We start from the raw sequence: 20,271 nt of genomic DNA on the forward strand, positions 1-20,271 counted from the left end.
GCGATATCTCCCTCTGGCTCCTAGGCAGAGAGACAGCCATGGGGTCTCTGCAGCTGCACACCGTCCCCACCCCCAGCGCCAGCTCAGCAGCTCCCATTGACCAGAAACTGTGGCCAATGGGAGCTGAGGGGGCGGTGTCTGCAGCCGCAGGCAGTGCACAGAGCCACGTGGTCGCACCTTCTTCTTAGGAGCCGGAAGGAGATATCGCTTCTTCCGGGGAGCAGCCGGTGGTAAGCTCCACCCAGAGCCTGCACCCCCAACCCCCCCCACACCCCAACCCCCTGCCCCAGCCCAGATCCCCCTCCCACACCCCAAGCTCCTGCTCCAGCCTGAAGCCCTCTCCTGCACCCCAAATGCCTCATCTCTGGTCCCACCCCAGTCCTCTTGCTGCTGTTTCCCCAGGCTTCTTCCTACCTATCAGGCTTCCCCCCTCTCTGGGTTTGCTAGTCTCCAACTTCCCCCGTTCAGAGAGAAATTGCCACCTACTTCCCTGCAGCAGCTCCCATTGCAGCCAGCTCTCTGGCTTTAGAAGAGGCTCTGCCTGTTCCTGCCAGGTGAGCTTGTCCTTAATTAGCTGCCTCCAGCCTACATCTCCCCTGTTTGCAGCCTAATTAGTTGACTGAGCCTCGTGGCCTAATTAGGCTCTTGCAGGGTTACTGAGGGTGAGTTCACCCCATCACAGCCTGTATTATGCTGTTTTTAAATAGTTTTCATGAAGCTTGCAGGCATTTCGCTCATGACTGTTCCTTTTAATTTCCATTTAACTAGCTTCCTCATTTTTCTCTAGTTCCCCTTTCTGAAGTTAAATGCTATTGTGATTTGTTTCTTTGGTATTCCTGAGGATATTAAATTTAATTACATTATGGTCACTATTACCAAGTGGTAATACAGTCCTACTGCTATGCTCTTTATTCAAGCATGGAATTTCTATCCCTAGGTATTCCATGGTACTGTTAGTCATTTAAGATTTTTACTATTTGATTCTTTGCTTTCTTTCATACATAGTGCCACTCCCCCACCAGCATGACCTACTCTGTCAATCCTCTATATTTTGCAGCCTCGTATTCCTGTGTCCCACTGATTATCATCATTCCACCTATTATACCGATATCCTTGTTTAATATTAGGCACTCAAGTTCACCCGTCTTAGTGTTTAGACTTCTAGCATTCATACACAAGCACTTATACTATTTGCCAATATTTAGTTGTCTACCATCATGTGATGTAATTGAATGGGACTCTTTTTCATTTGACTGTTTCTCTTCAGTTCCTACCTGTATTTATCAACGTCTATCCTCTCCTCTTTACAAGGATATAGAGAATACCCTTTAATAAATCCTTCCCTATGGGGTGTCTCTGGCTGACCTGTGTGCTCCTCCACACCTGTAGGCTTTTCCCCATCCTTTAGTTTAAAAACTCCTGTATCACCTTTTTGATTTTCCATGCCAGCAATCTGGTTTTGTTTTGGTTTAGGTGGAGACCATCCTTTCTGTGTAGGCTCCTCCTTTCCCAGAAGGCTCCCCAGTTCTTAGTAAACCTAAAACCTTCCTCCTTACACCATTATCTCATCCATGCATTAAGACCCTGAAGTTCTGCCTGAAATTGGCCCAGTGTGTGGAACTGGAAGCATTTCAGAGACTGCGCCAAGGGAATTCCTGGATTTTAATCCATTACTTAGCAGCCTAAATTTGGCCTCCAAGACCTCTATCCTTTGTCACTGGTACCTATGTGTATCCTCCAGGTCCTCCCCAGCATTGTACATAAATCTGTCTAGATCAGGGGTTCCCAAACTGGGGTATGTGTAGCCCTAGGGGTATGCAAGACATCTCTGGGGGGGTATGCAGGAGAAATCGTGTAATGGTGGATTTTATTAATTATTTTCTTTATTGCATTATCATAAGAAGCTACTCAGATGAAGCTTTAAAACTCTGTGGGAATTTGTTATATAAAATACGGTAGTTAATTTACTTCAAGATGTACCAGTGAGTACCCTGATACACAGAGACGCTGATGTACAGAGTCCAATCACCGTACAGCACGGGTTCCGTTGCCCAGCAAGTGTCCAGTCTAACTGAGCCCAGAATGTAGGGGATTTTTTTGGTTGTATATGTCGCACTGTAACTATATCTGTACGTAACAGGGCAATATGGACAGATGGCTAAGACAGGTAGTGTTAGGAAGAACATACAAAGTATCAGTGATGAGAAGGGAAGTGATGAAATTTGTCCTGCCAGTACCAATGCACTTGCTGACATCGCTGATGAGACGACGATTACCGACTCAACATGCGGATCTCAGCCTGTGAAGCGAAACGTTGACACCAGGGACAAAACAGGATGTATATCAAAGAGACGTAAATGTGATGAAAAGTCCATGGAAATGGGCTTTATTTGGGCTGGAGACAGTGAATACCCTCAGCTGCAGTGTGCGCTACGTGGTGAAGTTCTGTCAAACAGCCTAAAACCATCTCTTCTACGCAGATATTCTGGAAACCAAACATGAACAACACAAGGGCAAACTACCAGCATTTTTCAAATGCACGTGGCTGCAGCTAATGGCGAGCAAGGAAGTTTTGCGCTTTGCTGCTCCTGGTGACAATCTTAAGGCCCTTGAAGCATCACTAGTGAGTTACAGAGTTGTGAAGTCAGGAAAACCTCACACCATAGCAGAGGAACTAACACGACCTGCAGCTGCAGACATGGTGAGGACTATGCTTGGAGAGAAGGCCCAAAAATTAATTCAGTTAGTGCCGTTATCAAACAACAGTGTCACGTCGAATTGATGACATGGCCAATGATGTCCTAACTCAATTAGTGAACCGTGTAATGAGCAGCCAGTACTTTGCTCTGCAGCTGGAACAAAAGCAGTTGGCTGAGTTTGGGATCCAGATGCGAGCAGAGTTCCCCGAATTCTCAGATGGGGCTGTGCAAGGTTTTGATGCCATTTGCTACAATGTACCTGTGTGAAAGTGGATTTTCATCACACACTGGAATGAAACCAAAGTATCGTCAGTGCCTCTATGTAGAAAACAACTTACAACTCAAACAATCACCTATCACAGCAAATATTATACGCCTGTCCTCAAACAACCTTGTCTGTCACGTTAATGGTGAGTGGTACTACTAAGCCATTATTTACATAAGTCAAAAGTACGCATACATTAAAACTAAAACCGTAAATATGTACTATGGTCTTTTATATCATGTGTGTTTGTGTATTATAATTGTACATTTTGTACACTGCTTGAGCATTAAAAGATCGTTGGCTGAACAGGTAGTGATCAATGGCTCCATGTCTAGTTGGCAGCCAGTATCAGGGTCGGTCCCAGGGCTGGTTTTGTTCAATATCTTCATTAATGATCTGGAGGATGGCATGGACTGCACCCTCAGCAAATTTGCAGATGACACTAAACTGGGAGGAGTGGTAGATACGCTGGAGGGTAGGGCTAGGATACAGAGGGACCTAGACAAATTAGAGGACTGGGCCAAAAGAAATCTGATGAGGGCCAACACGGACAAATGCAGAGTCCTGCACTTAGGATGGAAGAATCCCATGCACTGCTACAGACTAGGGACCGAATGGCTAGGCAGCAGTTCTGCAGAAAAGGACCTAGGGGTTACAGTGGATGAGAAGCTGGATATGAGTCGACTGTGTGCCCTTTTTGCCAAGAAGGCTAACAGCATTTTGGGCTGTATAAGTAGGGGCATTGCCAGCAGATTGAGGGACGTGACCATTCCCCTCTATTCGACATTGGTGAGGCCTCATCTGGAGTACTGTGTTCAATTTTGGGCCCCACACTACAAGAAGGATGTGGAAAAACTGTAGAGAGTCCAGCAGAGGGCAACAAAAATGATTAGGGGCCTGGAGCATGACTTATGAGGAGAGGCTGAGGGAACTGGGATTGTTCTGTCTGCAGAAGAGAAGAATGAGGGGGGATTTGATAGCTGCTTTCAACTACCTCAAAGGAAGTTCCAAAGAGGATGGATCTAGACTGTTCTCAGTGGTGCCAGATGACAGAACAAGGAGTAATGGTCTCAAGTTGCAGTGGGGGAGCTTTAGGTTGGATATTAGGAAAAACTTTTTCACTAGGAGGGTGGTGAAGCACTGGAATGGGTTACCTAGGGAAGTGGTGGAATCTCCTTCCTTAGAGGTTTCTAAGGTCAGGCTTGACAAAGCCCTGGCTGGGATGATTTAGTTGGGGATTGGTCCTGCTTTGAGCAGGGGGTTGGACTAGATGACCTCCTGAGGTCCCTTCCAACCCAGATATTCTGATTCTATGACTTAAAATATAAACCCTGTATTCTGGTAGAGGTATGCGGGCAGCTGGTAGATCTGGAAGGAGGAACACGGGCAGCTGGTAGATCTGGCAGGGGGTATGCGTGCAGCTGGTAGATCTGGCAGGGGGTATGCGTGCAGCTGGTAGATCTGGCAGGGGGTATGCGTGCAGCTGGTAGATCTGGCAGGGGGTATGCAATAAGAAAATCTGGGAACCTCTGGTCTAGATGGCTTGTGTGAGATCCACAATCTTTACAACCAACAAGCTATTGCAGTTCTCCTTGTTCTGACAAACCCAGCTATGTGTATTTCTAAAAATCCAGTCCCTCATTACTATTACCTGTCTCTTCCTGATAACTGGGCTCCCCTCCCTTGGAGAGGTATCCTCAGTGCAAGAGGATACCATGACATCATCTGGAAGGAGAGTCCCAACTATGGGATCATTTCCCTCTGCTCCAGCTTGATGTTCTCCTTCCGTGAGACTTTCATCCTCCTCAGCTGCACAGGTGCTGTCAGACTGGGCATGGGACCACTCTTCTGTGTCCCAGAAAGCCTCTTCTCTGTACCTCTCTGTCTCCTTTAGCTCCTCCAATTCAGCCACTCTGGTCTCAGGGTCCCATACACAGTCTCTGTAGGCCAAGAGCTCCTTGCACTGAATGCACACACGCCACCGGCCCACAAGGCAGATAATTGTTCATGCTGCATTCAGTGCAATAAACTGGACAGCCCCCCTCTGCTGCTGGACTTCTGCCTGTGTTCCTTTCACTCCTGCAGACTTGGTGGGGATTTTTTGGAGGGGGGTGTTAATTGGCCTGAGTTCAGAGATTGTTAATTAGTTGTATTCCCTCTCTAAACTCGCTGGTGAAACGCCTGCGGTCACTTAGGAGCTGGTTTTTTAACCCCCTGTTCTCCCTGAGTAGCCCCTCCCCCTCATTAAGGGCCCCTAAAGGGACAAGGAATCAGAGGACATGGGAAGCTCTCAGCCTTGCCTAGCAGGCCGTTTGGCTCAACACATGGCCCCCAATCAGACCACGCTAAACATCAATCCAGCCGCGCATGGCAAACGACCTAACAGACCACAGACGAGGGAGGAGAGACAGATGCGTCCAACCAGAGAGCTGGTCACCCTGGCTCCCAAGACACAGCTCCCTGCACGCAGCAAAGGGAAGGCAGAGAGCTGATGCCTGGGGAAGCCATGGCTTCAGGGGGCACCACTGGGCAAAGGCCAGGAGGGTTTCCACTGGAGGAAAGCAGCCCAAACTCTTTTCAGACTTGCCAAGCACCTTGCATGGTGCATCCAGTCAGCCCTGCATTCCTGCCTGCATCTGAGAAAACACAGAGCAAAAGGCCCCTCTAACGCACCGTCTGGCCTAGAGCTACCTGTGGAGACCAGCAGTCCCAGCTCTTCCAACTGCCATTAATATCTCTGTGCACTTTACAGCCCTTATCAACCAAGGTCTCAGACCCCCCACCACAGGAGGAGGAAAGTAAGAACGGCCGTACTGGGTCAGACCAAAGGTCCATCTAGCCCAGTATCCTGTCTACCGACAGTGGCCAATGCCAGGTGCTCCAGAGGGAGGATAATGATCGAAAGTGCCATGCATCTATTTCACAGAAGGGGTCACTGCACGAGGTCACTGTTGGCACGGCTGGGACTAGAACCCTCTTCTGTCTGGCAGAGCCAGGTCTCAGCCACTTGGCCATGCTGCCTTTCAGAAGGAATGTGCTCTGCTAAGTGCTTGGCTAGGCTGCCTCTGACCTAGGCTACACTCTGCTCGGAGGGGAACAGAACAAGGAATCCTGATTCCCAGCAGCCCAGTGACTCTGCAGATTAACTGTTGAGTTCTGGGGCACTACAGGGGAGGCCTCTGAGGCAACCAAAGTGTAAAATTTGGATCGTAAGTGCCTCAGGGCTGGCACTGGCTTTTGGTCATGTGCCTGTACAGCACCTAGGACTGCAGCCTCTAGGAGCTACTGCAACTCCACAGCTAACTAACAGCCAGGACCCAGGCAGTGGGCACTGCTATGATGAAGGCAAATGCAGCTCTGGAGTAAAAGGGCAGAGGCTCATGCAGGCCTGCTCCCTTCTCTAGGAGTGGGAAATCCTCATTCCCCTTCTCAGCCGCACTGACAAACCTGCAGCCTGCCTAGGCGGAGTGGGGAGGAGGGAGGGGCACAAACAGGGCTCCACACTGCCCCCAGCTGATTGGTTTGTATTTAGGGCTCACCATCAGCCAAACAGCCCAGCACACAGCTATTGCTCCAGGCTGGCACAAGCCAGGCAGCGACAGGGGCAGCTCGGCTTCTGGGCCCTGCAGCTGCGCTGCCTTCCCTGCTCCCACCCGGGACAGCTGTGCTAAGCATAGTGGCTTTGAGGCTGTGATGTCTGTTGTGGGGGCCCTGGGGCAGAGGGAATGGCCTAGAACCCTCTAACAACCAGGCCCCTCTGCACAGCAAGGGAAGGGCCCTGGGCGCTTTCCAGCCATTCCTCTGGGTCTCCCTCTGTGGCAGGTACTTTCCAGCTTTAGCAGCAGGCGTGGCTTGCGGGAGGGGATGACGCAGGTGCCAGGAGGGAAGTGCCCCTCCAGTCTGGCCTAAGGCTCCACCTCTTGCTGGCCTTGGATAGGTTGTGTGCTGGGGAAGCTGGTTTGCAGCAGCAGATGTCCCCACTGCTGGTCTGCAGCACCGAGAGCCCAGGGTCCCAGGACGGAGCCTGGTGCAGCATGGCACAGCTGGCTGCCCTGGACCTGCAGCCTCTGCACCAGGGAGAATCCCACACTGGCTGCACAGCACAGAGACCACTTCTCATGTGGCCACAACCCCCATGTTGACCTGCCCCAGCTGCTCCCCAGCCCCCTTCACTTCTGTGCAGCACTGGATACACCCACAGGAAGCACAGGTGCCCATGGGAGCAGCGGGTGTAAATCCCTCCCTGCCCAGGATGTCCCACACAGAGACTATGAGGGGACTCAATGCCAGCTTCTTTTATTCAGGGCGGGGGGCGGACATGGTTGCGGCAGCTCAGAAGAATAAACCCCCCGACACCTCCAGCCTCATCTACAGCCCTTGGCTGGACAGGCTCCAGCCCACACACCCGGCAGGCATGCATAGCCTCCCTGCAGGGCAAAGCCCCACTCCGTCTCTAGGGGCCTGGCTCTTCCAGGGCAAGGATCACAGGGGACTGGAGGAGACGCTGCCCTATGGGGCTCCCCCTTCCAGGTCACTGCCCTTTGCCCCTCCCCGATTCAGAGCTCATCCTGTCAGTCTCGAGTAAAGGGGGCTGGGGCAACCCCTGCCCCAGTGCAGGCAGATGCTGCCAAGAATGGGGTCTGGCCCCAGGCTCTGAGCCCAGCCCCCGCTCCCCTCAGCAGCCAGGCACTCCCTGCTGAGAGGAGTTGGGAAGGTCCCCTCCATGGGTCCAGAAACGCCCAGCCACAGGCCCAGGAGGGTCCTCCTGAAGGTGTCTGTGTAGCTGAGCAGCCCTGTCCCTCTGGGCCCCTCCCTCCCCCGTGTGCAGGGAGGGCGGGGGGGCCTCTGGCTGTGGCTATTTGATGTGGTGGTGGAACTGGATCACGGCTTTCTCCTGGTCATGCGTCTCGATGGCTCCAGGCCGGATTCTCCGGATCTCGTGGATGGCATCGACCCCAGTGAGTTTCTGGGCCTTCACCAGGTAACAGGCCAGCATGGTTCCCGTCCTACCAAATCCCAGCATGCAGTGCACCGCCACGGCCTGTGGGAACAGCACACGGCAAGGTTAGACCAGGCCTGGTACCTTCACCTCCACTCACATCTCGCTGCCTGGGAGCAGGTAAATGTCCCCGCACAGAGCAGGAGAGGCCTGCCCCCATCTCAGGGACTGAGTGGCAGAGCTGGGTGTTCCCAGCGTGAGTGCCCTGGCTGGCCCGGTAGTCAGAAGCCCTGGTTGTGCTGTGGGGAGAGATGCCATGAGGCTGAAGGAGAATTACTGCCCTCTGCTCACCCAGCACCAGGCACTCCTCTGGGTTCACAGCAGCAGCGGGAAATACCCAGGGGCTGGCAGGCTCCTCGTCCTGCCCTAGCATTTTTGTCAGCACGTTCACAGTGATGGCTGCTTGGGCGTCTGGACTACAGGCTCCCATGATGGGCAGTCAGGCCCCAGAGGGCGTGGTAGGGTGGAGATGGTGCGGTGCCCCCAGAATCCACGCTGGGCACTGGTGCAGAACAGCACTTGGCCCTGCCCCACTGGAGTGGGGAGGGGAGGGGTAAGGAGCTGTAAGTTCTATCCCACCCTGGCCAGCCTCAGAGTTGGGGTGACTCTGGGAAATCCCCCCACACCCTTGGTGACGTTTGAGAACCTGCTGCGCCACGGCCCTCCAAGGCAGTTACAGGCTGCCTGGGGCCGAGTGGCTGCTCACAGAGAGCTGCAGGGGGCTGCTATATGCCAGCCCTGTGCCCCCAGGCAGAGATTTGCTGTGGCATAGGCAATGCCAGTCCTCGTGTCTGTGGGGCCATGGAAAGCCCTGTTACTGTCCCCACGGCAGATCCCACACCACCAACTCCCACCTCCTCCTGGGAGCTAGCTAGCATTCAGCCCTACCCTCTACTGGATGGAATCAGAATGGCACAGCCATGTGTCTCTGGCCCCATACTGCCTACAGCAGGTGGCCAGGGCCTGGACCTCGAGCTGGGTCCCATACCAGCCAGCACTGGGAAGCTCCCATGGCCACAGTGTGAGGCATAATGACCCCAGCTCTAGGGACCAGGGCTGTTCCCATCACTGAGTGCGGGCCAGACCCAGAGGGGACATGCCTGAGCTGGGTCACAGCACAAGGCATGAGAAGCCCCACCAGGAAGGGGGAACTCCAGCACTGCTGGCTCAGACCTTGGCCCCTTCTCCTGGGACCCGCCCCAGAAGAGCAGCAATCTCCACCCACAGGCCCAGAGCCCTTCCTGCTGCTCCGGCCAGAGTTTGGGCTTGAAGCAGAGGTCTGCTCAGGCCCAGTTTTAAAGCCCAACTTGAACCCTCCTCAGGCACAACCGACCCAAACCCACCCCGAGTGTCCAGGCCTTTTCAGACCTGCCCCGACCCTGACACTTCCTCCCCGTTCCAACACCACAGCCTAGTCCTTGGGGCTCAACCTGGTGGGGGCTCCCAGCTCCCCACGCCCTGTGTCCGTAACCCGTCTCTGGCCACAGCTGCATTATTTGGAGTTGCTGTGACTCCTCAGTACACTCATTCTGCAGCGCACACAGTGTGGTGAGGGGGTGGCCCGCGGGAGCAGGGCATGCAGCCACTGTTGTGCCAACCCCACAGGCAGGGCGAGGTGATAAGAGCTGACCTGAGCCCCAAAGAGTCGGGGTGTTTTCAGATCCGAGCCCAAATCCTGGTTGGGTCCCGGCAGGTTTCTGGGCTCTAGCAGAAAGGGAAGCACACAGGGAGAGTGCGGGCACTTCCTGGGCATCACAGCCACATGGCACTCTCAGACCAACAGCCGCCAATCAGGCTGCAGGGGTGTGTATCATAGAATCATAGAATGTCAGGGTTGGAAGGGACCTCAGGAGGTCATCTAGTCCAATCCCCTGCAGGACCAAGCCCCAGACAGATTTTTTCCCCAGATCCCTAAATGTCCCCCTCAAGGATTGAACTCAGACCCTTGGGTTTAGCAGGCCAATGCTCAAACCACTGAGCTATCCCTCCCCCCAAGGGATGTGTGCGGGGAGAGGTTACGGACAGGCCACACCTCGCCCTTGTTGCTGGCGTCCTCCACAATCTGCAGGAAGTGCTTGATTTGCTCAAGCGACGGGGCACAAAAGTCCTGGATGCGGAGGCGATGGAGCTTGATGCCAGGGCAGGTGTCGTGGTTGGGTGGGCTGCGCTCGGTCAGCGACACCAGGTGCCGGATGCCATGCTCATGCATGTACTGGTAGTGTGAGGGCTGCCGTGGCATGGCCAGCCCTGCCAGCTTGCCGGGCACCACCCAGGAGAAGTTTGGAGGGACGGCCGACGCCATTGGTGCTGCAGGCAGACACAGCAGCGTGTTAGAAAGCGCACTGTGGGGAGACACGTTCCTAGCACCCTGCTGCCCCTGTGCACCCATCTCTAACCTGGCCCAGGGCCTCCCTCCATCCCCATTCCTGGTTCCAACCTGGCCCTCACAGCTTCATAGCCCCAAAGGCTCCAACCCCTGCTGCTCTAGGGCAGCAGAGGGGAGGGGGAGGTGGCACCATCTACATCCCTTTTCACTCCATGTGCTCTGCAGCCCATCAATTAACTGCCTGACAATGGGGCCAGACACTGCAGCCACCAGCCCTGGGCCTAACGTACTCTGTCCCCAGAGTGCCAGGGGTCAGGGTAGGGTGACCAGATAGAAAGTGTGAAAAATCGGGATGGGAGGTGTGGGGTAATAGGTGCCTATATAAGAAATATTGGGACTGTCCCTATAAAATCAGGACATCTGGTCACCCTAGGTCAGTGGAGAGGCATGGCCCAGCCCACTGCAGAGCCCTTCTGCACCCCCCACTCACTGAACCAGGTCGGGCCTAGCTGCCCCCAGAGCAAACTCCCTGGGGCCATGACGCAGAGCCCAAATTCCAGAATGCACCTGGCAGCCACAACAAGAATCCTGCTCCACAGAGGAGTTGGGATAAATTCCCGTGCCCCCCCCGCTTTGGGCTGGGCAGATCCATGAGCACCTCTTCATTGGGGAACAGGGCCTGGGCCAGAGACCAGAGTGCTCAATGGATTCAGGGCCCTATTCATATCCCTGCACCTGCTAAGGGGGTGCTAAGGCTGAAGTGCTGGGTCCCCTGGTAGGCCTGGGGCATTGTGGAATTGCTAGATGCCCTTCCGGGCCTGAGACGCCCCTTGTCCCAGAGGCACGTGATCTCTGGGAAGTGGAAGAAGGTGGCACAGTGTATCAGAGCTGCTCCCACCACAGGCTGGCCCCAGAAAAAGCAGGATTATCTGCTCGGGGTTCAGATGGTCACAGACGAGGGGGAGCAAGGTGCCGAACCCTGGGGCGGCAACAGTCCCCAGGCAGTCTGGCAGCACTGGGCAGATGCCAGCACCTATCAGAGCTGTGATCTCTCCTGGCTCTCCCTTGAGGAAATGGCTGGCGATTCTGCATTCCTTCCGGCTGCCCTCACCTCACCCGGGCAGTGCAGGGCCACCTGGAGACTCCTGCCTCAGCCACCCGGGGTCCCCAAGGCACCTACAGTCACTGGGCAGTTCCCAACCACTCTGAGTCTCGGCACCCCGGGTGAGATGGGGATCAAACCATGCTTCTAGCTGGGGTGTTGGGAGGAGGACCCACTAAAGACAGATTTTTGAAAGCGCTCTCCATTCAGCAGTTCCCCCCGCCCCCTCTTCCCCGCATGCACCCACAGATCCCGGGCACTTTGACATCCTGCTCTTTCCTGTTTGCTCCTGGTGTGCGTCTGGGGCTCAGATCCTGCAGTGACAAGGGCCAGAGGAAAGCTACCCTGCCCCAGCCCATCAGTCTAGTCCTGAGGCCCAGAAATGGAGCCCTGGTCATTTTAAACCCTGCTCACTGTCTCTTCTCTAGGGACATGATGGATGCTTTTTGGAGTCAGATTAAATTGGGGGAGAAGAGCCCTAATTTAGTGCAACACCCAGGCCCTCATTCTAGCTGCCCCACAGAAGACGCTCACCCCAGGAATCCAGCAGCCTGGAACGCAGCCCCAGGACACACCTGAACTACAGGTGCCACAGAACTGTCACTAGCCATTTCCTGATAACTGCACAACGTTCATATTTCAGCCAGCTTCAATTTCAGTATTCAATTCCTGAGGGTGGGCGAAGACACCCAGACTCCCTGCACCAGACTCTCGGGTACATCTCTGCCTGCCTCAGCGCGCCAGTACCCCCAGCGGGGCCACACAATGACCGGGCCTTCACTGACCTCCAGGGAGCTCCCTGGGTGGCTGCACCCTGCACACACTTAACATCACAAGAGAGGGTGTTGGTGAATCGATAACACTCTGGCACTACAGCTCCTCAGGCTGAGCAGAGCAGCTGTTCCACACCAAGTATCACGGATAAGCCAGCAGCGAGTCCCAGACCCAATATCAAACATTTTCACAGTACAGTTGCTGAGAGTATCATTTTCATCAAGCTCTCATAATAATTATTTAGCCCGCACATTTGGGGTAAATCTTAGAAAATGTCATCTTAGCCCCATGGCTGTGCCCTGCCCAGGTAACATTATAACAGACACTTAACCCTTTAAAACTCTTGCTAATTGCTGCTGCAATAATATCATGTGTCGGTGAGTTCTGCAGGGTAACTACCTTGCTTTAAAAGGGGTTTGCTGCCTTGTATTATGGGAGGGGAATAAGGAGAAGACTTACCAGTCCCCTCTGCTCACCTTTCAAATCTCTCCACAAAACCTCTAGCCTAGTAGTTCTCAAACTTTTGTACTGATGAGCCCTTTCACACAGCAAGCCTCGGAGTGTGACCCCCACCTTATAAATTAAAAACACTTTTTTTTTTACATTTAACACCATTATAAACATTGGAGGCAAAGCAGGGTTTGGGGGTGGATGCTACCAGCTCGCAACCCCTCCATGTAATAACCTTGCGAGCCCCTGAAGGGTCACGACCCCCAGTTTGAGAACCCCTGCTTTAACCACTGCAGCCCCGCCAGGACTTTCTGTGCCTGTGCTAACTGCAGTGGTCAGGGGAGGGCTCTATCGCACCATCCACTCACTCACATAGCAGCTGGGGAAGGAGGTATTTTCCATGGTCCTTGTTCAGTGCCACCCAACACAGATCTGCTCTAGGAATTATTTGGGGCAGTTCACAGGCCTGTGTTGTTATACAGGGGGTCAGACTAGATGATCACAAAGGTCCCTTCTGGACTTCACTCTATGACCACAGAATTCAGCCTCTGGCACCTGCAGCCCGTGGCGACGCCTGGACAATGCAGGGATGGCATCCCCAGGCAGCGAACCTGGCGCTGGGTGGGCATTGGGACCCGCTGGATTTCAAAGTCTGCTCCTAGCTATGTAGTATCAAGACAGCCCGGGACACTCCCTCAGAATCGCAAACCAGGTGGCTGGCGGTTTGATGCAGGCCAATGAGACAGGAGGCTGTGAGGGGTGATGCCTGGTGGGGGGATGGGTACCCCCGAGCGTGCAGTGGAGGGCTGAGCCTGGCACAGCTGCACCTCCCAGCCTACCACCCACACACCCTCCATCCAGCACTTGCACCCCCCTAGCCCAGCACCCCCTGAGCAGGGCAAAGGACTGAGCCTAGTACAGCTGGCACCCCCAAGCTAGCACAGTCCCCCGAACTGGCATCCACCCCCCAGCCCAGCTCCCCCAGTCCAGCACCGCTGGCACCAACAGGCCCCTGAGCCTGGCACAGGTGGCACCCCACTGCCTGGCACCTCCCACCCAACACCCCCCAGCCTGGAACAGCTGTCAATGCCAGCCTGGCATCCCCCATGCCTCAGCCTAGCACCCCAGCCGGCACAGCTGGCACCCAACCCCCAGCCTGGCACCCCCCAGCCTGGCACAGCTGACACCCCATCCCCCAGCCTGGCACCCCCAGCCGGCACCCCCCCAGCCTGGAACAGCTGTCAATGCCAGCCTGGCATCCCCCACGCCTCAGCCTAGCACCCCCAGCCGGCATCCCCAGCCTGGCACAGCTGGCACCCCAACCCCCAGCCTGGCACCCCCCAGCCTGGCACAGCTGGCACCCAACCCCCAGCCTGGCACCCCAGCCGGCACAGCTGTCAATGCCAGCCTGGCATCCCCATGCCTTAGCCTAGCACCCCAGCCGCACAGCTGGCACCCAACCCCAGCCTGGCACCCCCCAGCCTGGCATAGCTGGCACCCCAACCCCCAGCCTGGCACCTCCCAGCCCCCAGCCTAGCACCCCCAGCCGGCATCCCCAGCCTGGCACAGCTGGCACCCCAACCCCCAGCCTAGCACCCCCAGCCTGGCACAGCTGTCAATGCCAGCCTGGCATCCCCCATGCCTTAGCCTAGCACCCCAGCCGGCACAGCTGGCACCCAACCCCCAGCCTGGCACCCCCCAGCCTGGCACAGCTGACACCCCAACCCCCAGCCTGGCACCTCCCAGCCCCCAGCCTGGCACCCACAGCCGGCACCCCGAGTCCCGCAGCCGCCTGGGCCCGGGCCCCCCCGCGTCTCACCCTCCCGGCCCGGGCTGCAGCAGGCGGAGGCCGAGGCCGAGGCCGAGGCCGCGGCCGCTCTCGGGGCCCAGCGCGCCCGGGCAGTACCTGAAGCCGGCCCGGCTGGTGCGCACCGCGCACGCGTCCTCCGCAGCCCGCCGGCGGGAGCGCAGGGAGCCTGGGCCCGGCCTCGGTCCCTCCCCCGCTGCCGCCAACGCGTGACCCGGGGCCGTGCGGTGGGAGCCGCGGGTGTCTGGCTCCCGGGAGCCGGGGGAGGCGTCAGGCTGCTGCGAGCCCCGCGGCGGCGCTGGCTGGGGAGGTGGGAACTTGCCGGCGCTGGGGGGTCTTGTCGGTATCGCTGATCGCCGCGGGGAGGACACGGGGGAGGCTCCGACAGAGGCTGGGAAAACGGCTTGATTATGAGTAAATCAGAACCCAGTTCTCTAGCCTGCAACTAGTGGGACACGCGAGACTTCCTAGCAGCGAAGCGCTCCCTGCTGCGCCCACGCAGCGCCATAGCAGCCGGAGCAGTAAGCTAGCAATGGCTGTAGCAAGAAACGCCCCCCAGAAACTCCGTGTAAATGAAGCCGCTACCAGGCTGAAGCAGGAGGAGAAGGAAGGTGGCATAAGAACAGCCACTGAGCATGTTACAAAGGGAGGCTGTATCATTCTTGTCACTTTACAGATGGGGAAACTGAGGAACAGAGAGGGGAAGGGACTTGCCCAAGGTCACATAGCAGGCCATTGGCAGAGCCAGATAAGAACTCCTCCTCTCTGGAGTCCCAGGCCAGCGCTGTCTCCATCAGGCTAACACTGTTTGTAGTCTGCATGACTCTGTAGTTATTTTTCTGTTTTCTAAGTGCAGTAATTCAGCTAACTCTGTAAAGAGATCCCTGCAGCCTGACTGAAGGGCTGGTGCCTGGAAGACACACCTCCATGCTGCCATGCAATTAATTCAAACCGGAAATGTTACCCAGCATGTGCTTGCTCTCTGTCCCCCCTTCCATGATCTAACCCCTGTAAATATCTGCCTCTGTACACAGGGGGCTGGTGCCCTGCACTCTTCTGCCACACGGAGTCCTCTCTGGGCCCCCCAAATATCTGATATTGATGTTAACACCTCACTGAGATGCAGAGAGCAATTCACCACTCTCACAGTGACAGGCTCAGGCTCTTTACAGACTCAGGCAGTGTTGCTGCATCAGTCACAGTTAAGGCAGCTTCCCCATCCCAGAGCAATTGGCTCAGGCTCTCTGCAGACTCAGGCAGTGTCTCTGTGTCCATTACATTTGGAGCAGCTCCTCCCTCTCACAGCGATGGGCTCAGGCTCTCTGCAGGTTCAGGTAGCATCATTGTGTTGGTTACACTGAAGTGAGGTTTACGCTTTTCTTTGCAGTCATGAAGGCTAGTAACTGCCTTTGTTCAAGGAAAGCTGTGATCGCAGACCATGAGGAACATGGCTCTAAGCAGAAACCTAAGTGCCTGGGCTCTAATTCATCGCTGTGGAGGAGGAGAATTCCTGTGGTGGTGGCTGGAAAGTGCTAATGGACTCTGGTGTGCAGGGTTGGTGTATTTGTGGGGATAGCTGATGGATCCACAGGGGGTTGCTTGTGCAGAGTATGTGAGACAATTGTATTATTTTAAATTTGCATATGCAAATATTGTGCATTCAGGCTGGGATTTTCACAGGCGACTGAAACTCTCTCAGGCTTCTTTGGAAATCCCAGGCTAATTTCCTCAGGAACATCTGAAAACATTTTCACCAATAAATGAACAGCCTCCCAAATCCCTGCAAAACAATGAATAACCGGCCCTTCATTTCATTAATAGAAAATGGTATGTACAAATCTTGTTATCCCAAATGAAGTTCCCAAACACTTCAATCCAAACACACTGGTGTAAATAAAACAATAAAACAAGTTTATTAACTACAAAAAGATAGATTTGAAGTGATTACAAGTAGTGAGGCATAAAAGTCAGAGTTGGTTACAAAGAAATAAAAGGCAAAACACAAACTAATACCTAACTTAACAAGCTAAGCGAATTCAAAGCAAAACTCTCTCTCATCATATGTTCTAACAGTCTTACTGGCTGAATCTTCCGGCCAGGATCTCTCTCCCTCATCCAATGAAGTCTTTCAAGTGTTGTCGATGACATGAGTAGGGATGAAGAGAGAGATGATTTGTGTCCTCTGTTCTCACTTCTTATAGTTATTTTCCTTTTAGAAAGACATCTCCAGCTGAGGTTCAGGAGCAGAAAGTCTGTTTGCATGAGAAGCCCCAGCTGTTCCTTTGCCAAGATGTAAATTTCTCACTCACACCCTTCTTGCTGCCAAAGAATGTCCACTTAATCAGGTGATAGTCTATTTGTTTATGTTGGCACCTGGCTGAGACATCAGTTTGCCATTTGTCTCTGAGGAACTGGTTTAATCCTGCTTTTCTAAACTTGGAGCATGTCTCAGCAGTGTCATATAGTATAAGCTTATGACTTTACATAGAATGTTGTCACACATATTTTACCAGGACAGTAATGACCAGCAAATTATGAGTTTTCAAATGATACCTCACAAGTCATATTTTGTACAAAATGTATCATAGTCTCGTAAAAGTGGTGAACATAAGGGTGCAGACTGTCACACCTTCTTTGACAGCATAACAAGCTTTGTGGATGGGGGGAAGCAGTAGATATAATATATCTTGATTTTAGTAAGGCTTTTGATACTGTCTCGTAAACAAACTAGGGAGAGAGCCTAGACGAACCTACTATAAACTGGATGCATAACTGGCTGGAAAACCATACTCAGAGAGTAGTTGTCAGTGGTTCACAGTCAAGCTGAGGTCCCACAGAGATCTGTCCTGGGTCTTACTCTATTCAATAGCTTCATAAATGATTTGGATAATGGTGCAGACAGTACATTTAAAGATGTGGATGATACCAAGCTGGGTTGCATGCACGTTGGAGGACAGGATTAGAATTCAAAATGATCTGGACAAACTGGAGAAATGGTCTAAAATAAATAGGATGAAATTCAATAAGGACAAATGTAAAGTACTCCACTTGGGAAGGAACAATCAGTTGCACACATACAAAATGGGAAATGACTACCTAGGAAGGAGGACTGCAGGAAAAGATCTGGGGATTATAGCAGATCAGTAACTAAATATGAGCCAACAAAGTAATAGTTGCAAAAAAAGTGAACGTCATTCTGGGATGTATTAGTAGCAGCGTTGTAAGAAAGACACAATAAGTAATTATTCCACTCTACTCAGTACTGATAAGGCATCAACTGGAGTATTGTGTCCAGTTCTGGGTACCACGCGTCAGGAAATGTGTGGACAGAATGGAGAAAATCCAGAAAAGAGCAAAAAAAAAGATTAAAGGTCTAAAAAACATGTCCAATGAGGAAAGATTGAAAAAAGTTTGTTTAGTCTGGAGAAGAGAAGACTGAGGAGGGGACATGATAACAGTCTACAAGTATGTAAAAGGTTGTGGAGGAAAGTGATAGATTATTCTTCTCATCCACTCAGGCCAGGACAAGAAGTACTGGTTTTAAATTGCAGCAAGAGAGATTTAGGTTGGACATTAGGAAAAGCTTCCTAACTATCAGGGTGGTTAAGCACTGGAACAAGTTACCTAGGGAGGTTGTGAAATCTCCATCATTGGAGGTTTTTAAGAACAGGTTAGACAAACACCTGCCAGGGATGGTCTAGATAATATTTAGTCCTGCCTCAGTGCAAGAGACTGGACTAGACGATTGATTAAGTTCCTTTCCAGTCCTACATTTCTATGATTCTATGATCTGGAAAATGGGGCCTACAGTGAAGTGGCAAAGTTTGCAGAAGATACAAAATTAGTTAAGATATTTGGTCCAAAGCTGACTACAAAGAGCCACAGAGGAATCTCACAAAACCAAGTGACTGGGCAACAAAATGGCAGATGAAATGCAACACTGGTAAGTGTAAAGTAATGCACATCGGAAAAAATAATCCCAAACGCACGTATAAAATGATAGGTTTTAAATTAGCGGATACCACTCAAGAAAGAGATTTTGGAGTCGTGGATAGTTCTCTGAAAACTTCTGCTCAGTGCACAGCAATGGTCAAACAGACTAACAGAATGCTAAGAACCACTAGGAAAGGGATGGAAATAAGACAGCAAATATTATCATGGCACTATATAAATCCATGGTGCACCCGCGCCTTGAATACTGTGTGCAGTTCTGGTCTCCCCATCTCAAAAAAGATATAGTGGAACTGGGAAAGGGCAACTAAGATCATCAAAGGTATGAAATGGTATGAAACTAAAAAGATTAAGACTGTTCAGCTCAGAAAAGAGATGACTAAGGGGAAAGCCAGCAGCAGGAACAGGAAGCTGGCTGAACAACTAGGCTCCACCCTGGACTGTATGCCTTGTGCTTCCTGCTTCCACTCCCCCAGCTTGACTTCCTGGTATCTGACTTGTGAGAATCACAGAATCCTAGAATATCAGGGTTGGAAGAGACCTCGGGAGGTCATCTAGTCCAACCCCCTGCTCAAAGCAGGACCAATCCACAACTAAATCATCCCAGCCAGGGCTTTGTCAAGCCTGACCTTAAAAACCTCTAAGGAAGGAGATTCCACCGCCTCCCTAGGGAACCCATTCCAGTGCTTCACCACCCTCCTAGGGAAAAAGTTTTTCCTAATATCCAACCTAAACCTCCCCAACTGCAACTGATCTCTCATCTCTAGTTTGTCTCCTGCCTCTGATCCCCCAGTATCCTGACTTGGCCTGAGTCTGGTTACCGACTTGTGGTTCTGATCTCAAATTTGTCCCTGCTTCTGATCTCCTGACCCCGCTGACTCTGGACTCCTGTCATGGGACTGTGGACCCAGCTCTGATCACAAGGTCTGGCTGCTCAGGACCGAGCCATACAGCTTGTTTGGACCACAGTAACTCTGCAGCAGGGGTAGTCAATACGTGGGCCGTGGGCCAAATCCGGACCCCCAGATGCTTTTGAATGGCCCCCAAAATCTTTTAATTTACTTATCATCATTTTTGTTATTTTTTAAAATTGTTTTCTCTGGAGTCTGGACCTTGACTATACCTTGACCAAGATATTTGGACCTTGACAAGGAAAATTGACTACCCCTGCCCTACTGCACTGAACCCAGCATGAGAACAATGGACCCAACCGCACTGCCACAGCCATCAGAAGCATCGGACTCGTCCGAATGAACCATCTGTCTTGGCGGATAATCAAGCCCTGCAAGCCCAAGTTACGCAGCCGATCGGGAGCAACCACCAGCTGCAGGGGCGAGTGAGGCAGCTCAGTGCTGAGAATGCCATGCTGTGAGCACAGCCTGTGGTGCCTTGCCCTGAGCAGGGGCCTACGATACCCTCACCGGAACAGTTAAATGGGAATTGCCAGTGGTTCCGGGTCTTTTGTGAACCAAAGCTGCCTCTGTTCCTGATGCCTGCCAGAATCTATGCCTCTGGCCAGTAATCAGCCTGCTGATGCATTAGACTGGGCCTCCCCACGCTGAAAGGCCACAGTCTGGTGCTGTCAAACTGGGATGCTTTTCTCCAGTCAATATCAATCATCTTTTTTGCTCTGCACCAAGCTCGAATGGCTGAGGTTGCTATGAAGAAGCTCCAGTAGGGATGAGGCACATAGAGTTGCCAACTTTCTAATGGCACAAAACCAAACAACCATAGCCCTGCCCCTTCCCTGAGGCCCTGCCCCCTGTCCTGCCCTTTTCCTGAGGCCCCGCCCCAACTCACTACATTCCCTCTCCCTCAGTGGCTTGCTCTCCCCAACCCTCACTCACTTTCACTGGGCTGGGATAGAGGCTTGGGGTGCGGGAGCGGGTGAGGGCTCT

General features: G+C 53.0%; 1 protein-coding gene across 4 annotated transcripts; it reads right to left on the reverse strand.

Moving 5' to 3' along the window:
• Positions 1 to 7,244: 7,244 nt before the first annotated feature.
• On the reverse strand, positions 7,245 to 14,942 carry DUSP23 (dual specificity phosphatase 23). Of its 4 annotated transcripts, none has more exons than XM_039513551.1 (3): positions 14,745 to 14,942; positions 9,996 to 10,270; positions 7,245 to 8,005 (listed from the first exon to the last, which is right to left on the reverse strand). In XM_039513551.1, the coding sequence occupies exons 2-3, from the start codon at positions 10,263 to 10,265 to the stop codon at positions 7,820 to 7,822; spliced, it is 456 nt and encodes a 151-aa protein (XP_039369485.1). In that variant the 5' UTR covers positions 10,266 to 10,270; positions 14,745 to 14,942; the 3' UTR covers positions 7,245 to 7,819. The 4 variants fall into 4 exon arrangements, with proteins under 4 accessions (XP_039369485.1, XP_039369487.1, XP_039369484.1 ...); XM_039513553.1 differs by having other exon boundaries at positions 14,435 to 14,942; XM_039513550.1 differs by having other exon boundaries at positions 14,522 to 14,941.
• Between the last annotated feature and the right edge of the window lie 5,329 nt (positions 14,943 to 20,271).

Source organism: Mauremys reevesii, linkage group 24 (assembly GCF_016161935.1).
Source record: "Mauremys reevesii isolate NIE-2019 linkage group 24, ASM1616193v1, whole genome shotgun sequence".
NCBI classification, from domain to species: domain Eukaryota; kingdom Metazoa; phylum Chordata; order Testudines; family Geoemydidae; genus Mauremys; species Mauremys reevesii.

What these genes read in the sequence shown, in the direction of transcription:
- DUSP23 (XM_039513551.1), bottom strand. Translation starts at nt 10,265, where the DNA reads ATGGCGTCGGCCGTCCCTCCAAACTTCTCCTGGGTGGTGCCCGGCAAG. An exon ending in ACGCCAGCAACAAGGGCGAG is followed by an intron (nt 8,006 to 9,995) that starts GTGTGGCCTGTC and finishes CTGTTCCCACAG; the next exon opens with GCCGTGGCGGTGCACTGCAT.